Genomic DNA, 16,629 nt, shown 5'->3' on the forward strand with positions numbered 1-16,629 from the left:
ATTTGATAAATGTATAAGACCATCAGTTTGCCAAGGCGGCCATATATTTAAGCTCTAAAATGTCAGGGCTTCAATATGCCTTTCTATGCCTTTTGAAAGGGGGTCTACATCTGAAATATGAAAAATAACTACTAAGGTAATATGAACCAATTCAAATAGATATTAGTCAAGGAAAAACTAAACAACTTTGCCAACTGTTCTGTATCCACATCTATTAGTCAATCAGTAAGTATCGAATGAACACCTATTCTGAATTACACATGTGTTAGGAGATAAGGAGAAAAGAATTAGTCACCTTCATCGTCACTGAAAGAGGCACTTTTTTGTAGATGGTGCTTACTGTAAATTACCTCACCCAGAAAGACCAGGCCTCTGCTGCAGTAGTCACCCACCTTTACATACCTGACTATCAAGAAGTTGCATCACATTTTGGAAATCCTGGGGATGCTGAGGACGTTCTTCTTTAAGCTCATGTGCATCTTTTAATGTGCCTATGTTACACTTGATCTGCATATTGGACTTCTGGATTTCTGACAATTGCTATAAAATAAAATTCAGAATCACTGGTACAGATGTTCACACTTTTATATGACTGACACAGAGAACAAAATTGGGGAGCACCTGACTATCCTCCTGGACGTTCACCGGGCCTCTCCTGCTTCTCATTCCCAGTGGTTTTCCCGTTTCATTACCTCCAACAAAAGAACGTGCACTGGGAGAGAAAGGGAAAGGAAAACCTAAACTTTCTAATCTCAGATAATCGATCTTTAAAACTTTAATGGGCAGGCAACAGTGCCAGAAACAGAGGAACTGGGTGCAGCTGATTCTCAGGATGTGAGGAGGCCAGCATCTTCCAGGGACCACTAGGGACATAAGGTTTTAATGTTACTCTTTGCTTATAGGCTATTCCCAAAGTTACTGGCAGTAAATACCCTCAGAAGGTAATACGTTAACTTCAAACACAAAAGGATGGGGGAGCATTGTCCCCTACCGCTTAAGTCTGGCCTGCACAAGGTGACTTCCTTCCAAAGAGCACAGTATGGAATGGGGGGCAGTGGGGTGGGGAGAAACCTGACAAATACTACCTCAGCCAGGTGATCAAGGTCAACACCAACAGTCATAAACCATGTAGATGGTATGTACCCTTGAAATGACGTGATGAAAATTGTACTTTATCTCTGAGGACTTCTTCCCCAAAACCCATAAACCCTGTCTAACCATGAGAAGAATATCAGGTAAATTCCAACAGAGGGGCATCCTACAATATACCTGAAGAGTACACCTTAAAACTGTCAAGGTCATCAAAAACAAGCCTGAGCCTAGAGAAACAAGATAACTAAATGTACTTAGGTATCCTGGATAGGACCCTAGGGCAGAAAAAGGATGTTAGGTAAAAGCAAAAGAAATCTGAATGAAGTATGGACTTTAGTTAATACTAATGTACCAGTATTGGCGCATTAATTGTAACAAATGTATGATACTAATTTAAGACGTTAGTAATGTGGAAAACTGTGTACAGGGTTAGGAGAGGGGTATTTATATGGAACTTTCTGTACTATTTGCTCAGTAAACCTAAAACTATTCCAAAAAATAGTCTATTATTAATAATAATTTTTAAAACGCTCTATAGCCCAAGTGGGCAAACAACCCAAATGTCCATCGAATAATGGATCAATAAAATGTGTATCCATACAATGAAATATCATTCGGCAATTAAAAAAATATATTGATACATACCACAATGTGGATGAATCTTGAAAACATTATACTAAGTGAAAAGAAGCCACTCACAAAAGATCACATTTTATACGATTTAATTTATATGAAATGTCCAGCACAGGCAAATGCATAGAGACAGAAAGTAGATCTGTGGTTGCCAGGGGTGGGAGGGAGTGCCAGTGGGTACAAGGCTTCTCCTTTGGGTGATGAAATGTTCTAAAATGACTGTGATGATGGTTGCATAACTCTGTGAACATAGTAAAAACCACTGAACTGTACAGTTTAAGTGGGTGAATTGTATGATAGGTAAACATCTCAAAAAAGCCGTTTGAAGAAAATATATGGGGCTCCTCTAGTGGTACAGTGGTTAAGAATCTGCCTGCCAATGCAGGGGACACGGGTTCGAGCCCTGGTCCGGGAAGATCCCACATGCCGCAGAGCAACTAAGCCTGTGCGCCACAACCACTGAGCCTGCGCTCTAGAGCCTGCGCGCCACAACTACTGAAGCCTGCGCGCCTAGAGCCCGTGCTCTGCAACACGAGAAGCCACCGCAATGAGAAGCCCGAGCACCACAATGAAGAGTAGCCCCCGCTCGCCGCAACTAAAAATAAATAAATAAATGTATTTATTAAAAAATATATCTACCTATATGAATGGTAAAAAAAAGTCCTAGGTAGGGAAAAGTCCAATTCCACAATGATCCCTGGGGCAGGGATAACCATGCAGGGAACCTCAGGCAAAAGAGCCATACTGGCAGCTTTATCGCAAGGAAAAAAAAAGTGTGGCCTTGATGGAGAAGACATAAAACGCCAGTCTTAAATTGGTTACTATCAGAATCCACTACTGCGGGTGATACGGCATCCCACTTTGAGAAGACGCCAAGGGTCTGAGTTCGGGAGAAGCCCCTGGAGTAGGGGTCGTAAAAGCATTACTCCCGCCCACAGGTTCTGAGGCTTAGAACCAGGCGAGGTGATAGGGGACAGTTGAACCCACAGGGAGTTGACTGAAGAAAGCCCTACAGAAAAGACACAACGAGCCACCCTAAGTTAATTTCCCCTCAACTTTTTATTTGCAAATTACAACTTAGGAAAAAGTTGACAGAAGAGTATAATGAACACCCGTTTCCCCTTCACCAGTTGTTAACCTCGGGCCACATTTGCTTTGTAAAGACGTGACAGCGGCTGGCAAACTTTTTCTGTAAAGAGCCAGATAGTATTTGACTTTGGGAGACACGTAAGATCTTGGTCATAACCTCTCAACTCCACGGCTCCAGCACAAAAGCTCCACAGACAAAGTGTGGAGGAAAGAGTATGGCTGTGTTCCAAAAAACCTTCACTTGTGGACACCGAAAGGTAAACTTCATATAATTTTCACGTGTCGTGAGATATTTCTTCTTTTGACTTTTTTCAACCACTTAAAAGTGTAAAAAGCTCTCTTAGCTTGAGAGCCATACAAAATCAGGTGGTTTGTCAGGTCTGGGTCACAGGTCACAGTTTGCCCATCCCTGTGAGAGGGTTCAGGCCGTTTTAGAGAAGGATCTTAGCAGTATTCCAAAACTATCCCTCTATTTTAGTTTATAAACATGTTGGCCCCTAGAGGGAGCTCCAGACTCTTCCCTTGCCTCCTTTGCTTCACTGTGACCTCAGCTGCTCCCACGGGGAAGTGGAGGTTGCCTTTAGCGACATCCAGCTCACTCACACCTGCTAGGACTGGGGTGAGGAAGGGGCCTGGCAAAGGCTCTCCCTCTGTCTTTCTGGGTCAGCTTCCTTCTCCCACCTTGGCAATCTCTGTCAGTCTTTCTGGAAAGTTCCTTTGGAAAGCTCTAAAACTCAGGGAGGGAGTTATTGTTTTGGGCTATCTAAACCTAACCAGCTAAGAAAGAGGGACCTTCTTCTCTGATCCATCTAAAATGTACCAAGTGTTCTGCACTGGGGTTTGGGGTCAAAGCTCCCACTCTCAAGGAAACGACTCTTCTGACTTGCTGTCTCTTCCGTATGCCTTGAGCTCCCAAGACTCTCAGGGAGGAGCGGTGTCTGGGCCACGGCACAACAAAGGAACTTCTGGATCCATGGGCCACACTGCCACTCTAATGCCACCTCTCAAGGCCACAGCTCTAACATTGCTAGGAAGACTCCGAGGTTTAATACTTACCTATTTTCAACGTTTTTTGTGGGTATTTTCGGGTGGAGCCACGTGGCTTGTGGGATCTTAGTTCCCCAACCAGTGATCAAACCTGTGCCCCCAGCACGGGAAGCTCAGAGTCCTAACCACTGGACCACCAGGGAACTCCCAATACTCACATATTCTAACGCTGAATTCTTAGAAGTTAGTTCTTTAAACTCCTTCATAAACAGTTCCTTGACTTTTTCCATTTCATCAGCTAGTTTCTCCTTTTCTTCTTCCTTCCATCTATCAAATAACTTCAGAAATTCTTCCTCTTTTGTTTTCTGCATTTCATATTCCTGAAATTGATGTAATACATGGCTTTCAAAGCTCTGGTATGAAGCAAGTATGCAGAAATGTAAATACACAGACATAGTTTCACCTCAAATGGGTCAGCTAGACTTGCAAATTTCAGTTAGGCTTCTTCTGTTTGTTTTGGTTGCAAAAACACTGCATATAATGGCAGGTCTGTGCACAATGATTTTTCTAAACCAAAGGCAGCACACAGCATCCTTTTGTCCTTACATTCCTTAAAGCACAAACGCAGAGGTCCAAAGTCTCAAAAGTTCTATGATCTGTGAACTTGTAGAGTAGGCATGCAATCATATGTAAAATGTAAACATACTTTAAAAGTCTATTGAGAAGAACCTTTCTTGATACCATACCAATGTGGCTAGCGTGGCCCCATCTCACCCTTAATAAACACAAATACATTTTTATATAAGCTAAATTCAAGGTCTGGTCCGATCAGCCTTTGATTTCTGGATGACCTTCTGTTGTGTATTTTTATTCTCCTAATTGGGGACCTGAACTACACTACAAATATACTCCACCTAACAAACATACAGAACACTGCACCCAACAACAGCAGAATATACGTTCTTGTTAAATGCACATGGAAGATTCACCAGGATAGACTATATGTTAGGCCTTAAAATGATGTTCAATTTTAAAAGGTTGATATCATGCAAAGTTATCTCCTCCAACCACAACAGAATGAGGCCAGAAATCACTAACAAAAGGAAAACTGGAAAATTCACAAATGTATGAAAATTAAACAATATACTCTTAAACAGCCAATGGGTCAAAGAAAACCTCACTAGGGAAATTCAAAAATACTTCAGGATGAATGAAAATTAAAGCACAATGTACCAAAAAAGGGAAGCAGACAAATCAGTGCTCAGAGGGAAATTTATAACTGTATGCACCTACATTAAAAAAGGAAGGGGCTTCCCTGGTGGCGCAGTGGTTGAGAGTCCGCCTGCTGATGCAGGGGACACGGGTTCGTGCCCCGGTCCGGGAAGATCCCACATGCCACGAAGCGGCTGGGTCTGTGAGCCATGGCCGCTGAGCCTGTGTGTCTGGAGCCTGTGCTCCGCAACGGGAGAGGCCACAACAGTGAGAGGCCCGCGTACCGCAAAAAAAAAAAAAAAGGAAGTTCTCAAGTGACCAAAAAAGGTCATTACATAATGATAAAGAGGTCAATTCATCAAGAAACTATAACAACTGTAAATATATATGCATGAAGCATTGGAGCACCTAAAATATATAAAGCAAATACCAACAGAATGAGAAGGAGAAATAAACAACAATACAATAATAGTAGGGGGATTTTAATACCCCACTCTCAACAATGGGTAATCCAGACAGAAAATCAATAAGGAAACACAGGAGTTGAACAATACTGTAGACGAAATGGACCTAAAAGAGATATGCAGAACATCCTATCCAATAACAGCAGAACACACATCCATCTCAAGTACATACAGAATATCCTCCAGGATAGATCATATATTAGGTCATAAAACAAGTATTAACAAATTCAGGAAGACTCACTTTATATCAAGTATTTTTTCTCACCACAGTGTTATGAAACTAGAAAACAGTAACAGAAGGAAAAATTGAAATTCACAAATAACTGGAAATTAAACACACATTCCTGAACGACTAATGGATCAAAGGAAAAATCAAAAGGGGAATCAAAAACATCCTGAGACAAATAAAATGGAAACACAACATACAGAAACTTATGGGATGCATTAAAAGCAGCTGTAAAAGGAAAGTTTATAGCTATAAACGCCTACATGAAGAACAAAGAGAGATCTCAAATAAGCAACCTAACATTATACCTCAAAGAACCAGAAAAAAAGAACAAACTAAGTCCCAAGTTAGCAGAAGGAAGGAAATGATAAAGGTTAGAGCAGAAATAAATGAAACACAGGATAAGAAGATGATAGAAAAGATTTAAAAAACTAAGAGGTGATTTTTTGAAAAGATACACAAAATTGACAAACCTTTAGCTAGACTAACAAAGAAAAGAAAGAGGACTCAAATAAATGAAAATTATACATGAAAGAGGAGACATTACAACTGATACTACAGAATTACAAAGGCTCATGATAGCCTACTATGAACAATTGCATGCCAACCAATTGGACAATCTAGAAGAAATAAACTCCTAGAGACATACAACCTACCAAGATTGAATCATGAAGAAAGAGAAAATCTCAACAGATGAATAATGAGTAAGAAGATTGAATCAGTAATCAAAAAACTCCCAAAAAAGAAAAGCTCAGGACCAGACGGTTTCACTAGTGAATTCTACCAAACATTTACAAGGAATTAACCCCACTCCTTCCCAACATACAAGTGTTTCTGAATTTAGCATACCTTAGAGAATCTGACTACATGGGCATGCTGTGCAGCCTCTAGCTGAGACCTGGTGAGCTGCAGCTGCTCCTTCAACATGTCGATCTCATTCTGGAGCTTGTCAGTCTGTGCCCTTGTCTTATACTCTGCTGCAACAGAAATACCTCGTTAAAATACCATCTCTTAGAAAACCTATCTGAAAACTTTTGGGGTACATCCTACTGACAAGACAAAGACAAAGGAAACTGCTTTTTCTTGGGATATTACTTTTTTCATGCCGCATGAGCCAACTTTTACTCTCTACTATTCAATATTTATTTTCAGTCCTTCATATTATTGAGAGCTGAATTATTTTTAGCACATTCTTTCAGCCACTAGATTGAGGTTGGATTATCCTACATAGATAGGGTGAGAGCCCGTTCAGGGAGCAAAAACGGTACAAGGAATAATCCTGGGCTCTTCTTCAAGATGCCTGTCTCAGTCAGAGAAGGGAAGCAATAGCTTCCACGGCAGGTACCACAGTATTGAAATCTCTACGGTCACCATCCTTCTGGCTCCCACCGAACTCTCCTGAGAACCTCATCTGTGCTAAGATAAGCAGAGGCTGGCATTCAAAATGCAAACTTGGGCCATGACCCATCCATGGGGCAAAAACGAACTACTGAAAAGTCGTTAAAGGGAGCAACAAGTGAAGGGAAGAATACTTATGTACATGTACTTACATGCAGATGTACACATGACTGAATGGATATACATGTGTCTGTGAGTGTAGACATGAAAGGTATGGAAACCAAGGTAGAAAGTCAGAATCTCAAAGATGACCTGAAGAAATAATACTCATTTCAGAGTCTGAAATACTCTCTGAAACGAGTATGCGATAGAATAAGATACTGAAACAGAAGAGAAAGAAGGTCAGTTTCACACTGAAGAATGGCAGGTTAATTAAAATACTTAATCTTCCCAATTTCTCCAATACATTGCTAAATTGTATCAGCGGTCCATGGCTTATAAGTGGAATTTTATGCTGTTCCTATTGTTTATGCAAAGTTTAGCTGGTTCCTGAATAAATCTATTTATCTGAAATAGGCAGGAATGGAAACAAACTGGCCCAAAAGGGAGGGGAAAGCAGGCACTGAGTAACAAGCTAGAAGTACACACGTCTAGATACCGAGAACATTTAAGATTGTAATGAGAACTTCTGTGGATTACTGTGGCGATCAGCAGAATGCTTCGATCTGCTCATGGAGAAACAGACCTTGCATTCTTTGCTCCTGAGAACATTTAAATTAGTAGGAAACCTGGTTCCATGGTAAGCCTCCCATCTCCTGCTTCTTCAATTTCCCCCTCGATACACTGGTTAATTCACACTGGCACCCAAACACATCTTAGTATCTCCCACCTCAAACAAGACAAAAATTTCCCCTTGGTCTCATATTTCCCTCCAGGCACTGCCTCCTGTCCCAGCTTTCCTTCCCAGCAAACGTTACTGAAATAAATGTCTGTAATGGACATGACCACTTCCTTGCCTGATTCCCAGCTCACTCCAATCCAGCTTTCATCCCCAATAATTCACTGAATTATGTCACACGTCAAGGTCACCAACAGTCACTGTGACAATAATGGTCAATTCTAGGTCTTCCTCTTCCTCTGTGCCTCAAGATCATTCGGTGTAACTGTCTCCTTCTTGAAACACTCATGCCCCTTGGTTTCCATGACAACACACTTCCCAGACTCCCTCCTGCCTCCATCAGTGTGATTTCTCACTCCCTCAGGGGCTCCTCCTGAACTCCTAGTGTGGGGCTGGCCCTAGCCATCTTCTCTTCTCTAAGTGATCTCATCCAGCCCGGTTCTGCTAACGACTCCCAGGTTTTATCTCCAGCCTGGGCCTTCACTTTGACCTCCAGACCTTCAGCATCTCCACTTGCATGGCAACTGTACGTGTGACTTAGTTGTACCCGTGGCCAACACAAATTCTCCATTCTCCTTCCTCCCTCAATCTATCTGCTCCACTCCGGGTCTGTCCCTCAGGAAACGTGACAGCCATTCACCCAAATGTATAGGACAAAAGCCCAGGATCATCTTTGCTTCATCTCTTGCTCTCATGTTGAGTCACATCCCCGTGGCCTCTGCGTCCAGAATAAACCTTCTCCGTCTCCACTTCTCCCACCTTCCCTGGTGCCGCCCTGGTCCAGTTGCCACCTTCTCTCACCTGGGCTATCATGCAGCCTCCTCACCTTCCCAGCTGCTTCCACCTCTGCCCCTACAGTCTGTTCCCCAACTGCAGCTAGAGGGGTCATTTTAAGGTACAGATCAGATCATGTCCCCGCAACTTAAAATCCTCCAGTGGCTTCCCATTACGCTTATTAAATCACCCACATGCCCACCCAGGGCATTCAAGGCCCTATGTGACCTAGTCCCTTCCTAACCCACCACTGCCTTGCTCACCCTGCTCCACCAACCTTCTATCTGTTCCCCAAACATGCCGTGCCCTGCCTTTTCCTCACACACCCTCACAGTGCGAGTTCCCCTTGCCCGGGATATACATTTCCCAAATTTCCTGCAGGCTGGGACCCCAGCACCATTCTGGTTTCTCATCAAATAGCGCCTCCTTAATGAAGAGTCACTAGGAGTCACTCTCCATCCCATTCTCCTACTTTATGTTCTTCATTGCACTTGCCACCATTTGAAAAGAATCACTCATTCATTTGTTTAAATGTGAATCCTCCATCCCACCCATTAGGGTGTAAGAGAGCCAGACAGGGTCTGTCTTGTTTACGACGGTATCCCCGACCCCTAAGGCAGTGCATGGCACACAGTAGGGGCTCAATACTAACTAAATGAGTGAACAAGGACTATGATGCTTTCTTTTAAAAGGATTGAGAGATGCTTTGGACCATGTCTCACTGAAAAAAGAAAAAGCCACCAGAAAGAGAACAGATCTTTGAGGTAGCGCTCACGACTTACCAAGATGAGAATCTTCAGGGTGGCGGCGCTGAATATGACTTTGTAGAAAAGCTTGGTTCATAAAGGCCTTGTCACAAAAACGGCACTGAAAAGGAGAGAGCAACAAATCCAAGTGTCTGTAACAAGTGCCCTTCCACCTACTTTGAATTAAAATTTGGGTCCCTGAAGCATTATCTCTTGGGGGATTTCCCCCAAATGTTACCACCCTGGCAAGTGATACTGAAAGCATAACTAAAAAGACATACAAGACCAGGGTGTTCTTCCCAAACTGAACACAGGACAGTGAAAGCCATCTCTTGACAGTTAAAGTAGCCCATCTTGGTGGTTTTGGGAACCCCTGATGCTGCCCCTGTTAAGACTGGTGGTTCACAGCCCGCCAGCATCAACTTGTTCATGACACTCCCGTCATGCCAGCCTCTTCCTGTCCCTCAAGCAAGCCAGCTTCAGACCCTTTGCATTGGCTGGTTCCCTGCCTGAATCTTCCCCAGACCTTCCCGTTCAAGGTGTCATTTACGGAGCATCTTCCACGCTCGGGCTGAGCTGCACGTCCTCAGCAAATCTTCCTGCATGAGCCTCCTGACAGGCACTGTCCCATCACACTGTCTTGTTTTCATCATTGTACATCTCACCAGTTAATATTTTCAGGTTTATTTACTTCACTTGCTTATTGTCTCCTGCCTAATCCCTCTAGGTTCTAGCATGTCAGCTTCCTGAGAGCATGAACTCTTCTCTCTCTTATTCATAGCTTTATCTCCAGAGACCAGCATTAAAAAATCATTGAGCACATGCTTAGAAATATTTGGCCTCCTAAAATGAATTTACTGGGAAAAAAAAAATCAATCCTACCTGTATCTCTATTCTCTACTTTAACACAATTTTTAAGCAAAAAATTCAACTTGTTTCATCTATATCCTCCCCCCTGGATTACTCTGAAGTAAGTGCTGGATACTGTATATTTCATTTGTCAATATTTCAGAATCTATCTCCAAAAGGACTTTCTTTTAACACGATCATAATATTATCCCACCTTTTAAAATGTGAAAATTTCTTATTTATCAACAAATATCCAACCATTTGTTTATTTTTTCCCCAATAATTCACACATTGTCTTAGAAAACATTTTTGCAGTTTGTTGTGAATCAGGATACAAATAAGGTCATATCCTGCAACTGGTTGTTTTGTCTCTTAATTCTGTTTTTGTCTATAGGATGAGCCTCCAAGCTCCTTTTCCTTATAATTCTTTTGCTGAAGAAACCGAACATTTTCCTGCAGAGTTACTCTCAGTCTGGATTTTGCTATTTCATCTCTATTGTGCTATTTACATGTTCTCCTATTCAGCTTTTGCCTTACTCTTAATCAGTATAATTGCATCAGAAAACTTTAGGTTCTAACTTCCCAGAAAATTAACATGATGGCATATTTCTCAGCATTACATTTCAGAGGATCTTTACAGCATCTTTTACGACTTCTCTGCTCATGAGGACTGTTCTGGTTTCCTCACAACAGTTTAGGGACTGCCCACACTGGCTCGGGTGTAAGTGTGCCTCTTGGGCTACACACAGCACTGGAGAAAGGAAAGGAAGAGGAAACACGAAGTGTAACTTTTAATTTCTCAAAATAGAAAATACGTATTTTAACTGCTGCAATAATACAGAAGACTCATGAGCTCAGGGTAAGAAGGGGCTCATACTCCAAAAAGAAAAGACTGACATTTTGACTTCATCAACATGAGAAACTTCTATGACAAAAATACCAAAACAAAGTTAATAGACTTCTGGTTTCTGGATCTGCATGTAAGGAGCTTGAAAATTGCCACTCCATCCTAACAACAAGGAAAAAGCTGAACAGACTGAAAAATCCACAACTCGTCTTGGATCTGTAAGAGAGGGGAGGATACAGGGCAAACCACTGCCCCTGAGTGTGCTTTTCAACATTGCACTTTAAGTTCTTGCTAATGTAATAGGGCAAGAAAAAAATTAAAAGATATACAGACTGGGAAGGAAGACACAGAACTGTTTTTGTTTGCAGATGACATGATCGTCTGTGTAAAAAATCCAAAAGGACTGCCAAAAAACTCCTGGAACTAATAACCAGGTATAGCAAAGTTGCAGGATACGAGGTTAATATACAAAAGTCAACTGCTTTCCTATATACCAGTAATGAACAAGTGGAATCTGAAATTAAAAATGTAATAACATTTACATTAGCACCCCCCAAAATGAAATACTTAGGTCTGTTGATAACGGGGCAAGCTATGCATGTGTAGGGGCAGGAGATATATGGAAACTTTCTGTACCTTCCCCTCAATGAAACTAAAATTGCTCTAAAAGAAAAAACTTAAGTTCACACAAAAACCTGCAAGTGAATGTTTATAGCAGCATTATTCATAAGAGCCAGACACGGGTTCCAGGCAAGATATTCTACAAAAGTAAAAGGTTAACAGACTCTGATTCATGTACACCATGGAATACTAGTCAGTTTTTAAAAAATGAATGGATTAGTGAAACCTGAAACAACTGGTCTATCAGGCCCCAAAGCCAAAACTATCTGATCTACCATCACTGGGATTAAAACATACTTTATAATAGATCTTACAGTAATTAGAAACTTAATAAAAGTCAGATCATTCTTCACTATGAAAAACAGCAGGAGGTTCAGGAATCCTACTTATTGCACAAAGATTCTGCCTTAGAAATAATAAAGTTCCCTTTCAGGGTAAGAAGGTGGGAAGGAATTCTACAACATGTAGAATCAAATTTCTCCATTAATAAGATAATTATAAAACTTTAAAAAATGCTGTAAAAACTTTATCCTATAACCCTTTGCATTTTCTTAAAAAAATAGTTTTAAATATATGATAAATATGTTTGATATACAGATGAATGATATAAACTGCTTTTTCAAAGGAGTTCCCTTAAAGCATCTTTAGGACAGAAAGTGACATAATGAATTAAGAAAAATTAGGTACTATGAACTATTCATAGAAAGGAATCTGATACTCTTTCCATGACAACCCCAGGGATATAATATGTCAAATTATGTTCAGTGTACTTGGTTTCAGAATGTTGGCTACATGTAGGTTGTATGCTATGTAAAACATGTAAATGTCTTAATACCACTTCTATCCAAAATCATTAAAAATTTAAAAATAGTTAGTGTAATGGAATTAACACAAGAACTCAGGGTTCCTTTACCTAAATGAGTAGGATAGAGGTTTTTGATTCCTCCAGATGTTTCTTAAGACCTCTCAAAGACAATGACGGAGAATAGGAGATAAAGATTTTCACTATGCCCACTAAGAGCTAGGCCCTGTTACATCACTATCTTTAAAAATTTCCACGGCAACCACTTTATCCATGAAGAAATCAAAGCTCAGGAAAGTTAAGTTGCAGCCTTATTGGTTGCACAGTTTGACCCATGTCTCTCTGACAGCAAAATGCATGCTTTTTTTACTCCCTAACACTCATCTCCAACTCCAAGGGGCTCAATAATTGGAACAAGGGACAGAAATTCACTGACAGATTCCAAAATCTATCTGTGTTGCTGAAGTGTGGGGAGGAATCTGAGTCTTCCAGCTGTGAAAATGAAAGGTCTTCTTAGAGTCTAAGTCCTATTATAATCCACTGGAATTTTTTAATTTTTAAAGTTTTAAAAATAATTTGATAGCCAGATCACTGGTACACACTGGCCTTTACACATGGCCATCAAACTTCCCCGGCTGTTGGAGGTTTCTATTTAAATAAAAATTCACACTGCAGACTAAAGTCAAATAACTATTTAAACAAAATCAATTGACTTCCCATAAATTTTACTATAGGCCAAATATCCCTAGCTTACAAATCTGTAACAAAGGTTATAACACCGTGGAATCCCTGCTAGCTTACATGCCAACTATTCTTAGCAGCAGTCTTTGACTAGCCCTCCCTGAAACACTGATTCTCACAGCAGCTCAGCACTGTGACCTCTGGCCTTCTGGTCTAAGGATTCATAAAGAGATAGGTCACAGGTAGCCACAGCTCGCTACAGGGAAGCCACTGCAGAAATCAACATCCACTTGTTGGAAGCTATTTACTGAGCTTTCCTCGTGCTATGCATGCATTATCTCACGGGATTCTCAGAGCAACCCTACTACTAATATTCTCATTTTCCAGATGAGGAAACTGAGGTTTAGAAGTTAAAAGACTTGCACAGAGGAACAGGTGGAATTCAAACCCAGATAGTCTAACTCCGGAGTTGTCACCCTAAAGGCTCTCACTGCTCAAGAACTCCATAAAGAGACAATGGCAAGTCACTTAATAGAGGGCAGAGTATACGTGTACTACACTAAGTAGGAAAAGGTGGTGTGGTCATTCCTATCTCTTCTTGGCCACACCTGGGCACACCGTACGGCTACCACCGCCATTCAGAGTCTGAGTGGCCAAGAGTTGGCAGGTGTCACTCATTTGATAAAAGTGAGCCATTACTTTTTTAAGCCTCATATTATCATTCACATTTGAAAATCTTTACTTACGAACAGCTATTTTTATGATAACCAAAAGAACGCAAACAAAGTTTATAAACATACAATTTTTATGTTACAGGTTTTAATGTTTCACTGAATAATACCAAAGCCAGGTAAACTTTCTTTAATGTTTTAAACAGAACCTATTCTACCCATTTTACGATAATGACATTTAAAGAGCCATCCCAGCACTATTTATAAATATTTATTTTTAAATAGCATTTATGAAACACATAGGCAATTAGCAACATCAGGTATCATTGGATGACTATACCTAAAGGTTGTATACTCAAGGCTAAACATTAAGACTTTCTAAACAGCATTCTTTCCCAACTATTCACCTAGTTTAAGTACACTTCTCTCAAGGCTCCTGTTGGGTCAGTCTTAAGCACTATTAACCTCACTGTTTTCTGAGCCCTACACCCAGTTCTCCACATGCACTCCTGCTTTGGCTCCACCATTACCTAAATCCACTGAGGCCTTTTAAGTCCTAGTTAGCCAAAATGACTGGAATGTAGGGGTGTGAAATCAATCTTGTCAGTCTATTGCTTACTTTGATATCTTCATCAAACATTCTTTGCTTCTTCTACCTAACCAATAAAAAAGATAAATATGCTGATTTCTGTTACACACAAAAATGACAATATTTATCTTGGGTTCAATGTCTAACCCCTAACAGTTGGGAGATTAAGAACAAAAAGGCAAACTTTAAAAAATTTTTAAGTAGCATTGTTATATCAGCAAGTATTCTCCTGCTTAGGAAACAGACACATTGAAATGCTTAAGCGTCTGCGACTCACTGCCAAATGGTTCAAAGGTAATAGTATGAAACAGAGACAGAGAAAATAAAGCCAATGTGGCAAATGTTAATAATTGGTGTAAGGAAGTTTTTGCACTGATTTGTAATCTTTCTGTAAATTTAAAAATATTTCAAAATTTAAAAATGAGGGAAAAAAATCCACAAATTTAAGCATTCCATATCATTTGGGGCCGCAGCTCAACAGCAATTTGTACCTGGTTTATTTTTCATTACACCGATTAGGAGGAAGAAACAGTTTCTTAAACAACCAGCTTTTAGATAATGCAATAAAGCACCGCGGTCAACGTTACTTAATTATTAACCCTATGTTAGTCTACACAAGGTAATGAACCACGTTATCTGTTGGTGAAAATTACTCTTTCGCTTAAATATATGCTGTTTCTTCTAATTTAGAGTACAAATCAAAAAAAAAAAAAAAGGCAGTGCTGTAGGAAAGGGCTCTCAATATCCCAGCCAGTAGGAATTGAGGGTTTTATTGGGTAATCACAAGGCAGCTTCTCACCTGGTAATAGCTGGCTTTGGCCTCAATCATCAGCTGCTGGGTGGAGATCAACTTTTTCCTGCGTTTACACTCTTCCTTGAGTAACTTGATCTCGCCGGCCTGCTTGGTGAGGAGCTTCTTGCTGTGCTCGCACTCGGCCAGGCTCAGGCGCAGCCGCTCCTCCAGGTTGTGCAGCTGCGAGGTGAGGAACTCCTGCGAGTGCAGCAGGTACTCGATGGTGAGCTGCGCCAGGCGGATGAGCTTCAGCAGCACCGGGTCCACCCCCGACTGGCAGTGCGGGCACTTCTCGTCCTCCAGCTTGCAGAAGGTGATGTTCATGATGTTCTCCTGCAGCGTGAGCACGTCCACGGCGCCTGCCACCTTGTCCACGTCGATGGCGCTCAGCCGCCGCCAGTCCACGTTCTCCAGCCGCGGGCGGAACTGGAAGAAGGGCAGGGGGCCCGAAGCCGCGCTGGCGGGGCCGCAGGCCATGGCGGCCCCGCCCGCCGCGGCGGCTTCGGAGGCGGGTCTCTCCAGGCTGTTGGCGAGCGGGTAGTAGACGTGCTTCTGAAAGGGCTGCGGGAAGGAGAGAGAATGGGGGAGGCGGAGGGGGCTGGGAGTTCCGTGGAGTCCCCGCCGCCCCAGCCCGGCATCGGCAGGCGGGCATCCCCGGCTTGCCGCCTCTTACCATACTTGGAAGCAAATCCGCCGCCTCTGCCGGCTTCGGAGGAGGGGGTAGTCCCGTCTATCCGGCCCGGGCCGCCGCCGCCCCACCCCTCGGAGCGGGGAGCAGGCCGGGTCCCGGCGGCGGCGGCCTAAGGCCTGGGCGTCTAGGCCGTTGTTATGGCAGCGCCACGGGCGTGGACCTGGAGCAAAGTGCGAGCCGGCCAGCGCGCGGTCAGCGTGCGCCCAGGGCCCTGCGGGGCCAAAGAAGAACTCGTCGTGAGCCAGCCGAGGACACACCGGTCCACCTCGAGAGGGCACACTTCCTGAGCGCCGGCTCGCGGGGCACCACCTTGCAAGTCTCTAAGGCGTGGGGAGCCACATCCTAGCTGCTAGCCTCTGATCCTCGCCTTAGGTTTTTGAGATTAGAAAGAATCATTCATCCTCCTCTTTCACTCACAACTCAGAAAACGTGAAGCAACAAATCTATGTAAAATTAAATGGGATGGAGGGGGGCCTAGCTGCAAAGGCACACTTTGGGGTATAATAAAAAAATGTTCTCTATTTCGATTGTCTTGTTGATTACTCGGGCATATACATTTTTCCAAACTCACTGAATGGTACACTGAAAATTAACGGTGCATTTTGTACATTATACTTCAATAAAGT

General features: G+C 42.2%; 1 protein-coding gene across 1 annotated transcript in view; it reads right to left on the reverse strand.

The window, feature by feature from the left end:
- The window catches only part of DZIP1 (DAZ interacting zinc finger protein 1), a gene marked incomplete at both ends in the record, with an annotated part of 50,507 nt that extends 34,718 nt beyond the window's left edge, over positions 1-15,789 (reverse strand). Inside the window, 5 exons of the mRNA XM_082859347.1 lie at positions 403-540; positions 4,020-4,181; positions 6,553-6,677; positions 9,496-9,580; positions 15,319-15,789. Coding sequence (XP_082715473.1) covers positions 403-540; positions 4,020-4,181; positions 6,553-6,677; positions 9,496-9,580; positions 15,319-15,789 — 981 coding nt within the window. The remainder of the gene's footprint in view (positions 1-402; positions 541-4,019; positions 4,182-6,552; positions 6,678-9,495; positions 9,581-15,318) is intronic.
- Positions 15,790-16,629: the final 840 nt, after the last annotated feature.

This window comes from Leucopleurus acutus (assembly GCF_964270905.1).
Source record: "Leucopleurus acutus genome assembly, chromosome: 18".
In the NCBI taxonomy this organism is placed as follows: domain Eukaryota; kingdom Metazoa; phylum Chordata; class Mammalia; order Artiodactyla; family Delphinidae; genus Leucopleurus; species Leucopleurus acutus.